Genomic DNA, 16,340 nt, shown 5'->3' with positions numbered 1-16,340 from the left:
ATACTTAGAGAGATTTGGGAGACATTTCACATACTTGGAGAGATTTCACATATGGGAGAGATTTCACATACTTGGAGAGATTTGGGAGAGATTTCACATACTTGGAGAGAATTGGGAGAGATTTCACATACTTGGATAGATTTGGGAGAGATTCCACATACTTGGAGAGATTTGGGAGAGATTTCACATACTTGGTGAGAATTGCACTCTATCTTTCCATGGTCCATTAGGAACCATAAAGTACACTTTTAATGTGTTAGCACAAGTCTCACAATAGTTATTGCTTACATGAGGACGAAATTTCCTAGCCAAAATGCTAGTTATGACAAAATGGAGATTTTCGTTTACTTCAATCTCTTCCAGAAGGATGACAAGGGTTTTGTCAGACAGACATTTCTTCAAATTGGACACGTGGAAAGTAGGATGTATGTTGTTGAGTTCTTGGGGTAACCGAAGTCTATATGCCACTGGACCGATCCTGGCAAGGATCTCAAATGGTCCAATGTACCTCGGATTTCAATTTTCCACTCTTCCCAAAGCGTATCATCCCTTTCTAGGGCGAGATCTTTAACTTCACGCGGTCGCCGACTTGGAATTCCAAGGGTTTTCGTCGTTTATCCGCGTAGCTATTTTGTCGGTCCCTGGATTCCTTTAGTCGTTCCCGAATTTGGAAGATCTTCTCGGTGGTCTCTCTGATGATCTCGGGGCTGGTGAGGGTGCTGTTGGACAATCGTCTTTTTTCCAGTTGCTTGTCTCCAACCTCGGCCCAACACAGAGGGGATCTGCACTTGCGTTCGTAGAGGGCTTCAAATGGTGCAACTTTGATGCTAGTGTGATAGCTGTTATTGTAGGAGAACTCAACGAGTGGCAAGTGGGTATCCCATGCCTTGACAAAGTCTATCACACAAGCTCTTATCATGTCTTCTAGTGTCTGAATGGTCCTCTCACTCTGCCCGTCAGTTTGAGGATGGTAATCCGTACTCATGTCGAGTTTGGTTCCCAAGGACTTTTGCAGCGACTGCCAAAACCGCGAAATAAATCTACTATCTCTGTCGGAGATAATAGATATTGGCACGCCATGTAATCGTACGATTTCCTTTATGTATGTCTTGGTCAGCTTCTCCATCTTGTCAGTCTCCTTGATTGGCAGGAAGTGGGCGGATTTGGTTAACCTGTCAACGATCACCTAGATGGTGTCATGTCCACCCGCTGTCTTGGGCAACTTGGTTATGAAATCCATGGTTATCCTCTCCCACTTCCACTCGGGTATGTCTGGTTTTTGTAGTAGACCCGAGGGCTTCTGGTATTCTACCTTGACTTTGACGCAAGTCAGGCACTTGCCAACGTAGGTAGCGATTTCGGCTTTCATGTTCGGCCACCAATATAGTTTCTTGAGATCCAGGTACATCTTGTCTGAACCTGGATGGATGGAGTACCTTGTCTTATGGGCTTCATTCATGACAACGTCTCTGTAATCACCAAACTTCGGTGTCCAGATTCGATCCATGAGGTAGTAGGCTATATCGTCTTTGACTCTAAGGTTCTTATCCATCCCTCGCAAGGCTTCGTTTATGACGTTCTCGGGTTTTAAGGCTTCTAACTGAGCCTCTCTGATCTGCGAATACAGGTGGGAATGGATAGTCATGGTTAGTATCTTTACTCGGCGACCCGAGTATTCTTTACGACTCAGGGAATCTGACACCATGTTGGCCTTGCCTAGATGATATCGGATCTCGCACTCGTAGTCGCTCAGTAGCTATACCCATCGCCGCTTCCTCATGTTGAGCTCCTTCTGGTTTAGAATGTGCTGGAGGCTCTTGTGATCCGTGAAAATGTTACACTTTGTACCGTAAAGGTAGTGCCTCCAGATCTTTAGAGTGAACACTACTACTCCCAGCTCGAGGTCATGTGTGGTGTAGTTCACCTCGTGGGTTTTTAACTGTCTTGACGCGTAGGCTATATCATTTCCTCGCTGCATGAGTATACAACCTAATCCTTGATTGGATGCGTCAGAATAGACCTCGAAGTCTTCCATTCCCTCTGGGAGAGACAAGACCGGGGCGCTGCATAGAGCTTGTTCCAAGGTTTGGAAAGCTTCCTCTTGTTTCCTCTCCCATATGAAGGTTACACCTTTCTGAGTTAGAGCGGTGAACGGCTTAGCGATCTTGGAGAAATTCTATATGAACCTCCTTTAGTAACCAACGAGGCCTAAGAATTGTCCGATCTCCATCGGGGTTCTTGGCGTTTCCCAACCTTCGATTGCCTTGATTTTGGAAGGGTCCACATGTATCCCTTCCTCGCTGACAACGTGACCTAGGAATTCTACCTTTCGGATCTAGAATTCGCATTTGGAGAACTTTACATATAACTTCTCCGCCTTAAATATCTCTAGGACCTAATGCAGGTGTCGACTGTGCTCTTCCTTACTTCGAGAATAGACGAGTATGTCGTCGATGAATACAATCACGAACTTGTCTAAGTAAGGTCGACACACACGGTTCATTAGGTCCATGAATGCTGCAGGCGCATTTGTTAGACCGAAGGGCATTACCACGAATTCATAGTGACCGTAGCGAGTTCGGAAGGCGGTCTTGGGGACATCTTCCTCTCGGACCCGCAACTGGTGGTACCTGGATCTTAGATCTATCTTCGAGAAGTAACTCGATCCCTGTAGTTGGTTGAATAGATCGTCGATTCTCGGAAGAGGGTATCTGTTTTTGACGGTGAGTTTGTTTAGCTCTCGGTAATCGATGCACATGCGGAACGATCCGTCCTTCTTCTTTACGAATAAGACCGGAGCTCCCCAGGGCGAGAAGCTCGGCCTTATGAACCCCTTGTCCAGTAATTCGCTCAGTTGACTGGAAAGTTCTTGCATCTCCGCAGGAGCTAGTCTATATGGCGACTTGGCGATTGGTGTGGCTCCGGGTATCAAGTTGATTCTGAATTCGACTTGTCGTTCGGGGGGCACTCCCGGGAGGTCTTCGGGAAATACGTCGGGGCAGTTACATACCTCCGGGATATCCTTAATGTTCTTTTCTCCTTTCTTCTTGTCGACGACGTGGGCTAAGAAGGCTTGGTTCTTCTTGTGTAAACACTTCTGCGCCTTGATACATGAGATGATGCGGAGGTTCGTGCTGGGTTTGTCACCGTATATGACCGAGGTTTCGTTTTTTGGTAGGTAAAGGCGAACGGCCTTCTCGTAACACATAATGTCGGCACGGTGAGGACTTCGCCAGTCCATGCTGATGATAACATTAAAACTCCTTATGGTAATCGACATTAAGTCGATTTGGAAGGAGTGGTTGTTCAAGGTTAGCGTGCATCCTATGTATACATCATTTGTTGTTTCAGTTTTTCCGTTGGCCATTTCCACGGTGAATGTTTCGTTTAGTGTTTGAGGGTTTTGTTTCAGGAGATGTTTAAGCTTATAACTCACAAAGCTTCTCTCCGCGCCACTATCAAATAGTATGCATGCATAAATGTTATTGAGGAGGAACATACCGATGACCACTGCAGGATCTTTCATCGCCTCCTCGTGTCCTATTGCTAGGACTTTTCCCGTTCCCCCAGTATTTCAGTTGTTGGCCTTTGGGCAGTTCCTCTTGTAGTGGCCCGTTTCCCCACAACCATAGCACGCTTCCTGTTGTGTCGATGCTTTGCAGTATCGGGCAGTGTGACCCTTCTTGTTGCAGATTGTGCAGTGCAACTCTCGGCAGGGTCCGTGGTGGAGAAAGGGGCATTTGTCGCACTTTGGAAGATTACCAGCATATTGCTTGGTGGGTGCTGGTGCGGCCGGGGCGGTAGCGACATGAACCGCCATGATCTATTGCTTCTTGGAGGGTTACTGAGTTGGTTGGCCCTTCTTTTTGCCCCCAAACTTCCTCTTTTTACAATCTTCTTTCGCCTGCTCGGGAATGGGAGTCATTATGCCTTGTTGAACTCCATGATCAATAAGTTTTTGAGCGAGGCGCTTGGCGTTGTCGAAAGTTGTTGGGTTGGCAGCAATTACGTTCCCCTGAATCTGGGGAGATAGCCCCCAGATGAAACGTTCTAGTTTCTTGCTCTCCGAAGTGATCATTCCGGGGCATAGGATTGTCAGGTCACTGAATCTGGCGGTGTAGGCTTCGATGTCAGAGCCGTTCATTGTGAGATCCCAAAGCTCCTGTTCTAGCTTCTGTACCTCGCCCCTTGAGCAGTACTCTTCGAGCATCATGATTTTGAGATCATCCCAGCTTATTGAGTTCGCCACCGGGAGTGTTAGCGCTTTGATGTGGCCATTCCACCATGAAAGGGCTCTATCAGAAAAAGTGCGGGCTGCGAACTTGACTTTGCTCTCCTCTGGGCAGGCGCAAATTTCAAATACTGATTTTGTCTTTTCGAACCACCGCGTCAGAGTAATGACACCACCGCTTCCATTAAAGGGTTTGGGATTGCAGTTTGCAAAGTCTTTATAAGTGCATTCCCTTGGGTTCCCTTGGTTTTCACTTTGATTGGAGCTATTTGTTTCATTTCCGCCTCCATTGCTGCTACTGCTGATTTGGGCTACAGTAGTAGCCACAGCAGCGGTCACTGCAGTGTCCATTTGTGGGCGAGGTGGCGGTGGTGGTGGCGCCGATGTATTGTTCTTGCGCCTGCTATATATTCGGGGCGGCATTTTCTGCCACAAGGTGGAATGATGATAAGTTTTTTTATATGAGTTATGGTTCAGACACTACTGTAATGGAACACCTTGTTTGTATCGAATCTAATTGTTATTGAGAGTCGCTTGTACTTTATAATTGAAATTTGACTGTACCAAATACAAATGAAAAGAAAAGACATAACAGATAACAACATCCAATAAAATGAAATACATATCCGTTTCATTGAAGACAAGGTGCTAGTACATAAGTTTTGGGGAAAATTGACCTTTAAGGATGTCTATAGTACATCAAAAGAAATAAAAAAATATGGCAGCATAACAACCCTTCGAATAGTGTAATCACTTAGACGTAGGGTTGGTCCTACATACAGGAAAAAGGGTAGCACCAACGCATACCCATAAACCTAGTCCATAACAAATTGTGAGTAGGATGAACCCTACTCACGACGGGTAGTCCCTTGCGACCCCTGAGATGAAGTCGAGGCGCCCTGTAGCTCTGCTAACCGACATTCGGCTGCGACCACTCTCTCCTCGAGAGTCGAATGCCTTTCCTAATATTCCCTTACCTACGCTCGAGCGGTGGTAAGGTCCTCAATGATTCTGTCCACGGGATAATAGTCTCTCTCCAAATCTCAAGTCCGCGCATCTGTGACCTCTGCAGCGGCTCCCAACTCCAGAACGCGGTTTGCCGTTGCCCTAGTCTGGTCACCAAGGTCCGTGATTCGCTGAATCATGACTGGGAGGGCTCTGTCGGCCGGTCCCCCGTGGCTGAGGTTATAGAAACCTCGCTAAATGCCGAAAGGAGGGCGCTGGTGCTGGTGTCGGCTCCATCTCTCCAGATCTTCCGCCCAGCGGGGCGTAGGTCCGTTGTAGCCTAAACGATGTGTAGGGACTCGAGCGACGTAAGGAGGGTTTATGACTTCAGACTCCACATCCGATTCCTCCTCTTCCTCTTCCTCTTCCTCTTCGGGCTCCTCCTCCATGATCTCCTCAGGATCCTCTTCTATCCAACCACCATTTCCCTGGTTAGGGAAATAGGGGTCTGCTGGTGCATGGTATCCTGCCATGATGTCTGTGCAAAAAATGTGAGAAATGTATGAAGAATGTAAGTGTATGCACCCTAAAATACTCCTATAGTATTTTAATTGTTTATTTTTGATTCTATAGCTTCTTGGTAAAAATATAGGGTTGGTAAGTTTTAGATTTGTTGTCCACCACGACCCCTCCTAAACACATGTTGGTCATATCTCAAATAAATATAGTTGATCAGGTTATATCAGGTTATATTTACCCTAGATATGATTACATAAGTGTATAAGTTTAATTGCGGTGTCCAACTCTTCTAAATACTCCTTATTATAACATTATTTCTAATATGCATGTATGTATGTACACTTTTATAAAAATACTTATATTTTTAAAGTATACTTTTAGTCAGAGTGTTTTAGCCTCTTTGTATTTATAGTTGTATATATTGTATGGTTTGATATACTAGTTCACTATAAACAATGCTCTGATACATTGCATTGATAGTCAAAAGGTGGCGGAGGCTAAAAATTGATAAATGTTAGACCTTGAATGCTCTGATACATTGCATTATGTCCCATCTTTGAACACAATTAATTCTTAGTGTAGTGTTTTTGACCTTGAATGTGTAGTTCTCTCAATTGCTTTCTGCCCCGGTTCTTTTTGGCCAAATGCTTCAGATGATCATTAGTATTTCCCTTAGCTCCTAATGGTAACTACTTGATGGATGTTATCGAGCTCAAAATAGAATATAAGCCAAATTTTCAGGTGACTGATGCTATTACGTGGACAGAAGTGGTTCCCTTAAAAATGTTTTGATTTGCTTAGAAAATGAATGTTACGAGGATCCCCTTTTTGGTGGCCCTTCAATAACATGTGATTAACATTGATTCACTTGTTTGCACAGTGCCTGGGGTTGAAGTAGAAGACGTTGTCCATATTCTATGTGGTTGTCTGTTCGCTTTTTAGGTAAGGCAACGGGTATTCGTTAGGGTGACACTACTTGTCCCCAACTATCCTCGTTTGACAATATTATTACATATGCAGCAAATTGGGTTCATTGCCCTAAAAAGGAATACTCTTATTACAATCTACTACCTGATGTTGTAGTATATTTTGTCGGAAGGAAACGACATGATTTTCAATAGTTGGTACATTCTCCCTTCCAAAGTTGCATATAACATCATCTCCTTAGGTCATACTTGGGTGGAATGATGTTTTTGTCCTCAAAGTTACATGCTTTTCAATAGTTGATGCATTCTTCGTTCAAAAGTTGCATATAACATCATCTCCTTATGGCATACTTGGATCATCTCCTTATGGCATACTTGGGTGGAATGGTGTTTTTGTCCTCAAAGTTGCATATAACTGTTAGCAGACTCATACTTATGTATTTATATTTGTATATTGTCTTGTATAGTGTTAGCCCAATAACTATGTATGTATTGGCCCAAGGCCCTTCGTGTATTCATGTATTTATATTGATTAATAATACATTTCTATTCATGGGAAAAATACCAAGACTATCATGGTATCAGAGCCTTAATCCTAAGCGTCAATTCCACTCCCATTCATCGACTTTCTCATCAGTCGATCTTCTTCCCCCTTTTTTCTTCTCCTGTTTTCTTATCTTGTTCTTTATACTCCTAATCATTCTTCTTTTCACGATGCCATGAGAATCAAGCACAACAACCATTCCTCACAAAGCCTATGGGATTACAAACACAAAACATATGGCACTCTCATTTTCGATCTCACAACTCAGAACTATGAACCATGGAGCGACTTTTTCAGGGCTCATTGCATTGCTTATTATGTATTAGACCACATTGACGAAACCTATGATGCACCCAACAAACCTCCGACAAATCTAAAGTGGGAGAAACTTGATCAAATGGTGAAGCTTTGGATTTTCGGGTCAATCTCCCAAAAACTCATCACTTCTGCCCACTCCACAAACACTTCATCTCACAAGGTTTGGACTATTCTTCACTTCCTTTTCTATGAGATCCTTGACCGAGCCCATATGCTTCGGTGTAATCTAGCTCATACACCTGTCAAGACTACTCACAAGTTCGAGGTCACTAGACCTCCTGTTTCCGACCCCTATCTCTATCGCAGACTTGCCGGAGCGCTTCAGTACCTTACCTTCACCCACCCAAACATTGCCTTTGCGGTTTAGCATATTTGTTTATTCATGCATGATCCATGGGAACCTCACCTACACACTCTTAAGTGCATTCTGCGCTACATCATAGGGACCATGGACAACATATTACAACTTCATGTTTCCTTATCATCCGATCTTCGTGCATACTCGAATGCAGATTGGGCCGGATTTATAGTCTCTCGTCATTCGAATTCGGGTTACTGTGTTTTTTCTCGATGATAATATCATATCCTAGTCCTCTAAACGGCAAGGGGTCATCCCGCGGTCGAGTGTAGAGGCAGAATATTGAGGCATGACATTGCTAACGCCGTTACCGAGACATGTTGGGTTCGTAACTTACTTCGCGAGCTTCGGTGTCCGCCCACCAAAGCCACTATTGTTTATTATGACAATATCAACTCCCTGTTTATATGACATCGAACCCAATTCAGTACCAGTGCACGAAGGACATAGATGTTGATATTCATTTTGTTTGTGACAGGGTCACTCGAGGGTATGTTCGTGTTTTTCACGAGCCCTCTTCCGTTCAGTATGCTGACATCTTCACCAAATGCTTTCCGACACAACTCTTCAACGATTTCAAGACCAGTTTGAACGTTTGGAATTCTTCTCCCCATCAAAACGTAGGGGATGTTAGCGGACTCATACTTATATATTTATATTTGTATACTATCTTGTATAGTGTTAGCCCATTAGTTGTGTATGTATTGAATCAAGGCCCTTCTTGTATTCATGTATTTATACCGATTAATAATACGTTTCTACAATAACATCGGTCTCGGATGAATTGATGTTTTTGTCCTCGGAGTTGTATATAACATCATCTCCTTGGTACTTGGGTGGGTTGTATATAACATCATCTCCTTGGTACTTGGGTTGATTGGTGTTTTTGTCCTCACTTGTACTTTAAATTTCATTTCTATTTTCTATTGTATCATGTCTTCCCCACGGTCTTGCTAGGTGCAGGTGTTTTCTAATAAATTGTTTTGCTCGTTCCAGAAGAAAAGATGGTATGTGAAAGAGACGATCATAATATGTTTTTTAAAAAAAATGAACAAGCATTTTTATCTTTGGAATAAAAGATAAGAAATAAATCTAAAACTTTTATCTTTAGCCAAAATATGACCAAAATCGTTTGATTTTATCACAAACGTAATTGTCAAATTACATTCAACTAAATTCCTTTACAATCCCAACACCTTAATTTTGTTCAAATATAATTAACGAATAAACCATGGCAGGCAGGACCTATTCATGATCCGGCCCACAACAAAGCGCAATCCTGTTTGGTCATTGGTCCGAGTAGATTCTCGGATAGATTCAACCATTAATATACTAGAACAAGATAAACGTTTGATAACATAAAATTAGTCAAAATATACAAAATGGTCACTATAGTTCATAAAATGACAGCTTTACTCCACAATTATTAACTTTTTTCCTTCATGAAAATAGTCTCTTGGTTTCTATTTTTCAAGTTTTTACGTGATTGCTCCATAGCCCACCATGTAAAATATGTAAAATGACTTTTATTTTGTCCTCCATAATATTACATACAAAAATGACAACACTTATATTTTATAAACGAGATATGAGTTCATATATAATATCTTTGTTATATATTATATTCATGAATATAAACTAGAACAGAGCACTTTTGAACTGATATTCCAAAAGGTTTAAGACCCCCCATTGCAACTAAAACAGATACTAAAACCATCATAAAACAAATGTATACCGCTAACAACCAGCCCTATATAATATATCAAGCAACTTCTTGTGTTCACAAACTACCACCTTCAGAGACCTACAAGTTTCTACGACTTGAGGGTAACAACACCAGACACCATCGTATTCATACCACACATACCTTTCCCTCTACAAAGCCGATAGTATCCATTTTCTCCCCAACTTTTTCCCCATGAGTTCTTGATGATCCAATAAGGCGTGTTACCCAACCTCAGTATTGAAAAACCCTTCGCACCATACCCCACAACCAACACACCATGGTTCAACATCTTCTTCGGACATATCAATGGACACGATACTCCCCCAATGTACGTTTGCATGAACACCGCATCCAATCCAACTGCAACATCATCTTAATTATCGTTTCATTCATATAACAACAATGAGATATTGTTGATGTTTAATTAATCACCTGCAAGTGGGCCATGTTTAACCAAATGGGCAGCCATTTGATCTTCGTCGTTGGGTATGTTGGTGAAGTTTGCGACCTTCACGGCTACTTTCTCAGGGTCAAACTTGCATTCCCCAGACTTTCCGGTGTACGGATACGACTCTTCTGCTTCAATACCTCCGGCTTCGATAAGATAGTTGTAAGCGTTTGTCATAAGTCCACCGGAGCATCCACTATCACAAGCATCCTTCTCCGAAGAATCACACTGTATACATAAAGAAAGATCGGAAGCATGGCGTTAATTAATGTTATCCTATGATTTTTGGAGGCCAAGAGAGAAATCAAACCGTATGATCGCAATCAACGAGCTGTTGCTCGCTTAAGTTACGAAGATTTCCGGTTGCTATAAAATTTGCTCCTTCGATCACCCCTGTGGTACTGAATGCCCAACACGATCCACAAGTACCCTAAATCGATATTCAATCAATTTCTGGTAGTTCAGAAATCAGGAATAGAGAAGAAATTAAGGAACCCTAATTACCTGCATCTTAACCTCTGTGACGGCGCCTTTCTCTCTCCAATCGAAATCCTCCGGCAATCCTTCAACTTCCAATGGCGGTGCTGTTGCTAGGCCGTTGTTCTTCCGGTCAAGTCCACCGCCTTTCATGCCTAAGTACATGCTCTCAAACTCCTCCGCTGACAGATCAGAGAACAGCGTAACGCCATGAACCGCCGTCGGATCCAGCAATTGATGTTCGGCAGCTCTAAGAAGATTATTGGAAAATACACCGAGGCGGTGAAGGTATTCCTCTCTCGTAGAGTACTTCTTCCCGTGTTCTTGTATAAACGCCGTGAACTTGTGTTCCGTCGGAGTTCCGAGAAGGTGGTTGTTCGGATTCTCTGTGACTTGAACTATTACAGGATCTACGGGTCTTGCATGAACGGCTTGAATGGCGCAAGTTAGCACACAGACAGCAGCGGCGTAAGCTAAACCACCACCTCCCATTGTTGTTCCCGGCGAAGCTCTCTTCCGTTCTACTGGCTGGAAAAGCTGATAAAACAAGAATGACAGAAGACTAATTTACTGATTTGCCCTTTTAGGCGGTGAAAGACGCGAATGGAAAAGAATGAGAGGAGGCTAGGGAAGTCATTTACTTGAAAGCTGCCAGGTTGCAACACGTGGAGTGTGTATAATATCATATCGGCTTTAGCTTCATACACGTAGTCCCTACTCACCGCTTTAACCGTCTCAACCAAGAAGTTAGATGCGCAGAAACGGGCTTGGGCTTTCGGGCCAGCCCAGATGTGGGCGGCTGCCCCATGTTTGACTGGTTAATGGGTCATGTAGGTATTGTCAAATTTCAAATTTCATCTTAATGTTCGTTCCTTTAGTTAGGGAAAATCTCATATTAACTTAAATTTCATTCGATTCTCTTATAATTTTTTATAAGAATAAAATCACATTTGACCGTTTTAAAATATACATATATGATATAATACCGGGTTAATAGGTAATATGGGTGCCACGAAAAAAAAAGGACGGTGTCATGCCATTAAATGAATTGGCCATGTGTATTAAGTTTAATTTCAATTGTTTTAAATAAGCAGATTTTGTTCTTCACTCCCCTCGTCCTCATTCAAGAAAAACCTTTGCTCCCACCAAATTTCCCGTCGATGACAATATTCGTCGCAATCAAAGTTCACTTCCAAGGTGTGTTCATCAACATGCATTTTTGCTACTCTGATGATATTTCTCATATGTTCAAGAATATCGATTTTGCTGGTATGTCTCATAAGGGTTTTTTTTTGTTTTCTTGAACGATTCACACAAAAGAAGTATGAAACTTGACTATTGTCATCCGGAATTAGAAATCCCGAAAGCTTTAACATTGATTTCTAATGAACTTGAATATTAAGAGTTTATAGACATTGCTTATCGGTGTGAAGTATAACTGCCTGTGTACATGAACCATTTTGGTACTAATCTGCAGGTATTCTCTGATGGAGTAAGGAAAATGAAATTGAATATAATTTTTTTGTTATTTCAAACATGTCAATGGAAATGGAAGATGGTATTGACCTAACTGGGTTCATGAGTCCACAAAAGAGCAACATCGGAGGAGTAACCTACGAAGGAGTAATTCAGACAAATGGAAATGAGGATGTCACGGAAGTTGAAAGCCCACAAGATGATGGAGATGACAATTTCCCAGATGTAAAAGGTAAACCAAGGTTCAATGAAGACATACCTTGGAAGAAGTACTTGCCAATTCTAGGTATGAGGTTTACCAATCCTAAACACTTGAAATTCATGCTTTGTAATTATGTTGTAGCCAATGGGTATCAATTATACTATGAAAAAATGATAGTATAAGATTATTGGTTAAGTGTTTGATGGTTAGACCACATTTAGGCTTTGGGCTTCATGGAAGACCGAGGAGCATTCATTACAAATCAAGTCCTTTATTAATGACCATGATTGTGCCAAGAACTTTAAATTAGGTTCAATTTTTAATTATAGATGGATTAATAGTCATTTCACCAGGGAAGTTCTTGAGAATGAGAAAGTCAATGTTAGGATGCTAAAAGAGGAAGTAAAAACTAAATTTGGCATAGAGGTTAGTATGGGACAGTGTAGGAGATCTAGGAAACATGTAGTGTCTCTTGTTGAAGGTACCATAGTGGAAAACTATGCAAAGTTGTGGTCCTATGGTGAGTAGATAAGAATGTCTAATTCAGGGTTAACATTTAAGTTATCTGTTAACTCTATGTGGGATAGGAAAACCTACTTTAGCAGGATATATATATATATATATATATATATATATATATATATATATATATATATGTTTTGATGCACTAAAGCAAGGTTAGAGAAGTGGATGTAGAGGGATTATAAACTTGGATGAGTGTTTTTTAAAAAGGAATGTGTAGTGGTGATTTATTATGTGTTATTGGGAGGGATGGAAGCAATCATATCTACCCAATAGTTTGGGCTGTGGTATGTGTGGAAAATAAAGACAATTGGAAATGGTTTCTAGAATATCTTTAAAAAGATCTGCATCTTCAATCTGGGTATGGTAAGACATTGATGTCAGATCAACATAAGGTATGGTTGTGTTCATTATGCTTTAGGTTTTTCAATTATGATCATGTTCTAATTGTACTTATGATGTAAATGTAGGGGTTAATTGAAGTAGTGAAGGATTTATTCCCAAACATAGAACATAGGCATCGTGTTAGGCATATTCTATCCAACTTCAAGAAGAAATTTCTTGGTGCTCAATATGAGGCAATGTTTTGGAAGGCAGGTAAGGCATCAATTGAACCTCTTTTTAATACTGCAATGAAATAGATTCAAATGTTTAGCCGTGTTGCATATAGGGATGAGACTTTTACCCGAAAACCCGAACCAAACCGAACCGAACCGAATTAGGCCCGAATAAGCAATTCGATTCGAGTTTTGGGTATCTATATTATGCTTATTTGGTTCTCAGGTTATTCGGTTCGGGTTACCCAAATAAGAGTTTATTCGGTTCTAAATACCCGACCCGAATAAGGATTGCTCGTCCCCTTTGTCTTATCGACATAAATTAAAATCACGATTCACACTTCTGCCCTCATCGTTCATAACAGAAAAAAACCCTATGCTCGTTCTCATCATTTCAAAATCGACCAATCTTCTCAACTATTTCCAAACTCGAAATCACTTGTCGGTCCTTCCTCTTGTTTCAGACTTTCAAAAACTGACCATTCCAATGAAAGATCTAGTATGCTCAAGAATCATATTAAAGTGATATTGCTAATTAACATATGATACTAATGGGCCACACTAACGACAACTTGATATACTTGATTATTTATTATAAATTGATTTTAATAAATATTCAATAAACTCTTATAATTAATTGGAAATTATTTATTTCTTGGAAATACTAATTTTCATTAGCAAGTAACATAATATATATATATATATATATATATATATATATATATATATATATATATATATATCATATGGTATGATTTATTAAGTCATGTACATTATTTTGGACTAGAAAGACTCTTTTGTATTTTAGTTAAAAGTTAAAGTTTATATCTTATAAATAGTTATAAGAATTTTATAAACTTCTCTTCTCTTTTATTTATAAAAAAAGGATGAGCCAGTTTCTAAGAAACAAGACATGCTCTTTTGAATATAATAAGAGAAAGTAAGTATGGCTTAAAATGTATGGGAGACATGTAGGCTTTAGGATATGGAGTGCTTAAAGTGTTAAGAACCCTTGAGTAATGATTTAGCTTTATGAAGGCTTTCATCCCTTCATTTTTACTCACCAAAACCGTAGTTCCCTCATACTCTTTCATATTCTCTCTTGCAAAGAAGTGTTAGAAGATTACTTGCTTGCATTTTGCTCTTTTTAAGTCATATTTGGATATGGACTTAAAGCTTAAGAGTTTTGACTAGCATCTACATCAAGTTGGCTTCATGTTGGTGTCTCAAAAGTTCCACATTCTTCATCAACTTCCAAGCCTCCCAAGAGGACCCAAAGAACAAAAAAGGTTGTTATTTCTTCATCCTTTCTTTGGTTGGTGTTTAAATCTTCTATAGCTTGCAAGATGATCTTTGGTGGGTATAAAATGTTTATGTTATGTTCGAAATTTAAAGTGTTCCGTTTGCCATGATAAGAGTTTTTAGAAACTATTTTTGAACTAAAACCCAACAATTGGTATCCGAGCCACCTTGCAAGTTTGGTTAGATTTTTTGATTTTTTGAAATTTTAGTTTTTGGAGAATATGGATAACTTGTTTTTTGTATAAAAATAAGTTCATACATATTTTCTATGACAACTTTATAAATTTTTTTTATGTGACAAAAGTTTCATGCATCTTTTGTCATTTAAAGTTGTCTTCGAAAAACAAAAGTTGTTTTATATGTATGTTGATGGGTATGATGTGCATAAAATAACCAAGGACCATTATGATTGTTATGTTGTTGTGTTTGTTGTTTTTGTTATAAAAATGGTTGTAATAATTTATTTATTCATATGGTATGTAATAATTAAATATATTAGGTTTCTTGGTTCATTTTTGTAAAGTAATAGATTAGTTTTTAGAAATAATTTATTTGTACAAAGATGTAACAAGAAATGAAGTTGGAGCCATTTTTGGAAGAAAAAAGAGAAATTTTCGTGTCTACACATGTGCTGGGAAGAATATGACATTTTCTGAAAAGTGTCATGAATGCTACATATGTGGTGGGCAGATAATGACATTTTTTGAAAAGTGTCGTGGATGTTGCAGATTTTTCTTTAAAGAAATTTCTTCAAATCTTTTGCAAGCAATGAGTGTTTATTTAAATGAGAGCTTCTACAACAACATTACAAGATGATTTTTGGTCCCTTTAAATGTCCCTTTAGGAATGAACTTGACATCTTTTGTGTTGGCTCACAAAAATGTCATTAGTTGGTTATATTTATGCACATATCTCTTTATGCATGTTTGTGTTGTTTATTTTATGCATTATTTTGTGTGGCTGATAAATTAGTTTTTCACATGCTGATATAATTTTGGACAAAATAAACATCACATGGAGTTAGTTTTTCAAAATTAAACATAAGATGTAACAAGTTATTTGTTTAAAATAAAACTTGGTTTTATAAAATGTTAATAACGGCAAATTTTGAAATACTTAATTATAAGTTTTAAAATGGTGATTTTTGTAACTTATACAAACTCCAAATATATAAGTAATAAAAGGAAGTTTTATTAAAGATATAAGAGGTTCAAATGCACTCAAATTTAATACCAGTTATTAAAATAAAATTGCGTCAAATTATATAAAAACTAGCTTTTTATATAGAATCTTTAAAAGTGATTTTCTTTTGAAAATAGATACCATGGTTTATTATATGCATGTAATAACTATGATATCATATGTTTTTTAAACTAGAATTATAAAACATATAAAAGACCCCTTACCAAACCTCAAATCTATGCAATCCTTTTTTAAAAACAATCGCACATCTCTTGATGCATTAGTGGGATAAAGGATACCTAACCACTTAGTGTTATCTTTTGATGACCGAGGTGTATTCGCGATTTCTATAACCAATTTATAGGCCGATTACACGAGTTTTTCAAATTGGATGATTTGATCGGAAATCTTTTGTGATAAAGGATACCTAAGCAAGAGAAATCTGAGGCATAGATGAGATCAAACATGTCTAATTAAATTTGTTATTAGAGATCCCATAACTCTAGGAATTATATAGCAAGATATAATTGATAATCGATATCTACCGGGTTGAATTCAAATGGATGGGATAAAGGATACCTAACCATTTATTTGTTTTGCAACTTGG

General features: G+C 39.4%; 1 protein-coding gene and 1 long non-coding RNA gene across 3 annotated transcripts; one reads left to right on the top strand and one right to left on the bottom strand.

Annotated features, from left to right (window-relative positions):
• Positions 1–9,411: 9,411 nt before the first annotated feature.
• Positions 9,412–11,184, bottom strand: LOC145132048 (Papain family cysteine protease). Its single transcript, XM_079066692.1, has 5 exons — positions 11,134–11,184; positions 10,520–11,029; positions 10,326–10,445; positions 10,000–10,243; positions 9,412–9,927 (listed from the first exon to the last, which is right to left on the bottom strand). The coding sequence occupies exons 1-5, from the start codon at positions 11,176–11,178 to the stop codon at positions 9,656–9,658; spliced, it is 1,191 nt and encodes a 396-aa protein (XP_078922818.1). The 5' UTR covers positions 11,179–11,184; the 3' UTR covers positions 9,412–9,655.
• On the top strand, positions 10,990–12,761 carry LOC145132049 (uncharacterized). Of its 2 annotated transcripts, none has more exons than XR_013717866.1 (3): positions 10,990–11,322; positions 11,587–11,689; positions 11,970–12,761. It is a non-coding gene; the product is annotated as an uncharacterized LOC145132049 (long non-coding RNA). The 2 variants fall into 2 exon arrangements; XR_013717865.1 differs by having other exon boundaries at positions 10,990–11,326; positions 11,587–11,761.
• The last annotated feature ends 3,579 nt before the right edge of the window (positions 12,762–16,340 follow it).

The sequence above is a fragment of the Lactuca virosa genome, chromosome 8 (genome assembly GCF_052849685.1).
Source record: "Lactuca virosa cultivar CGN04683 chromosome 8, Lactuca_virosa_CGN04683_v6, whole genome shotgun sequence".
Classification (NCBI taxonomy): Eukaryota; Viridiplantae; Streptophyta; class Magnoliopsida; order Asterales; family Asteraceae; genus Lactuca; species Lactuca virosa.
This window is presented reverse-complemented; position numbering and strand designations above follow the sequence as displayed.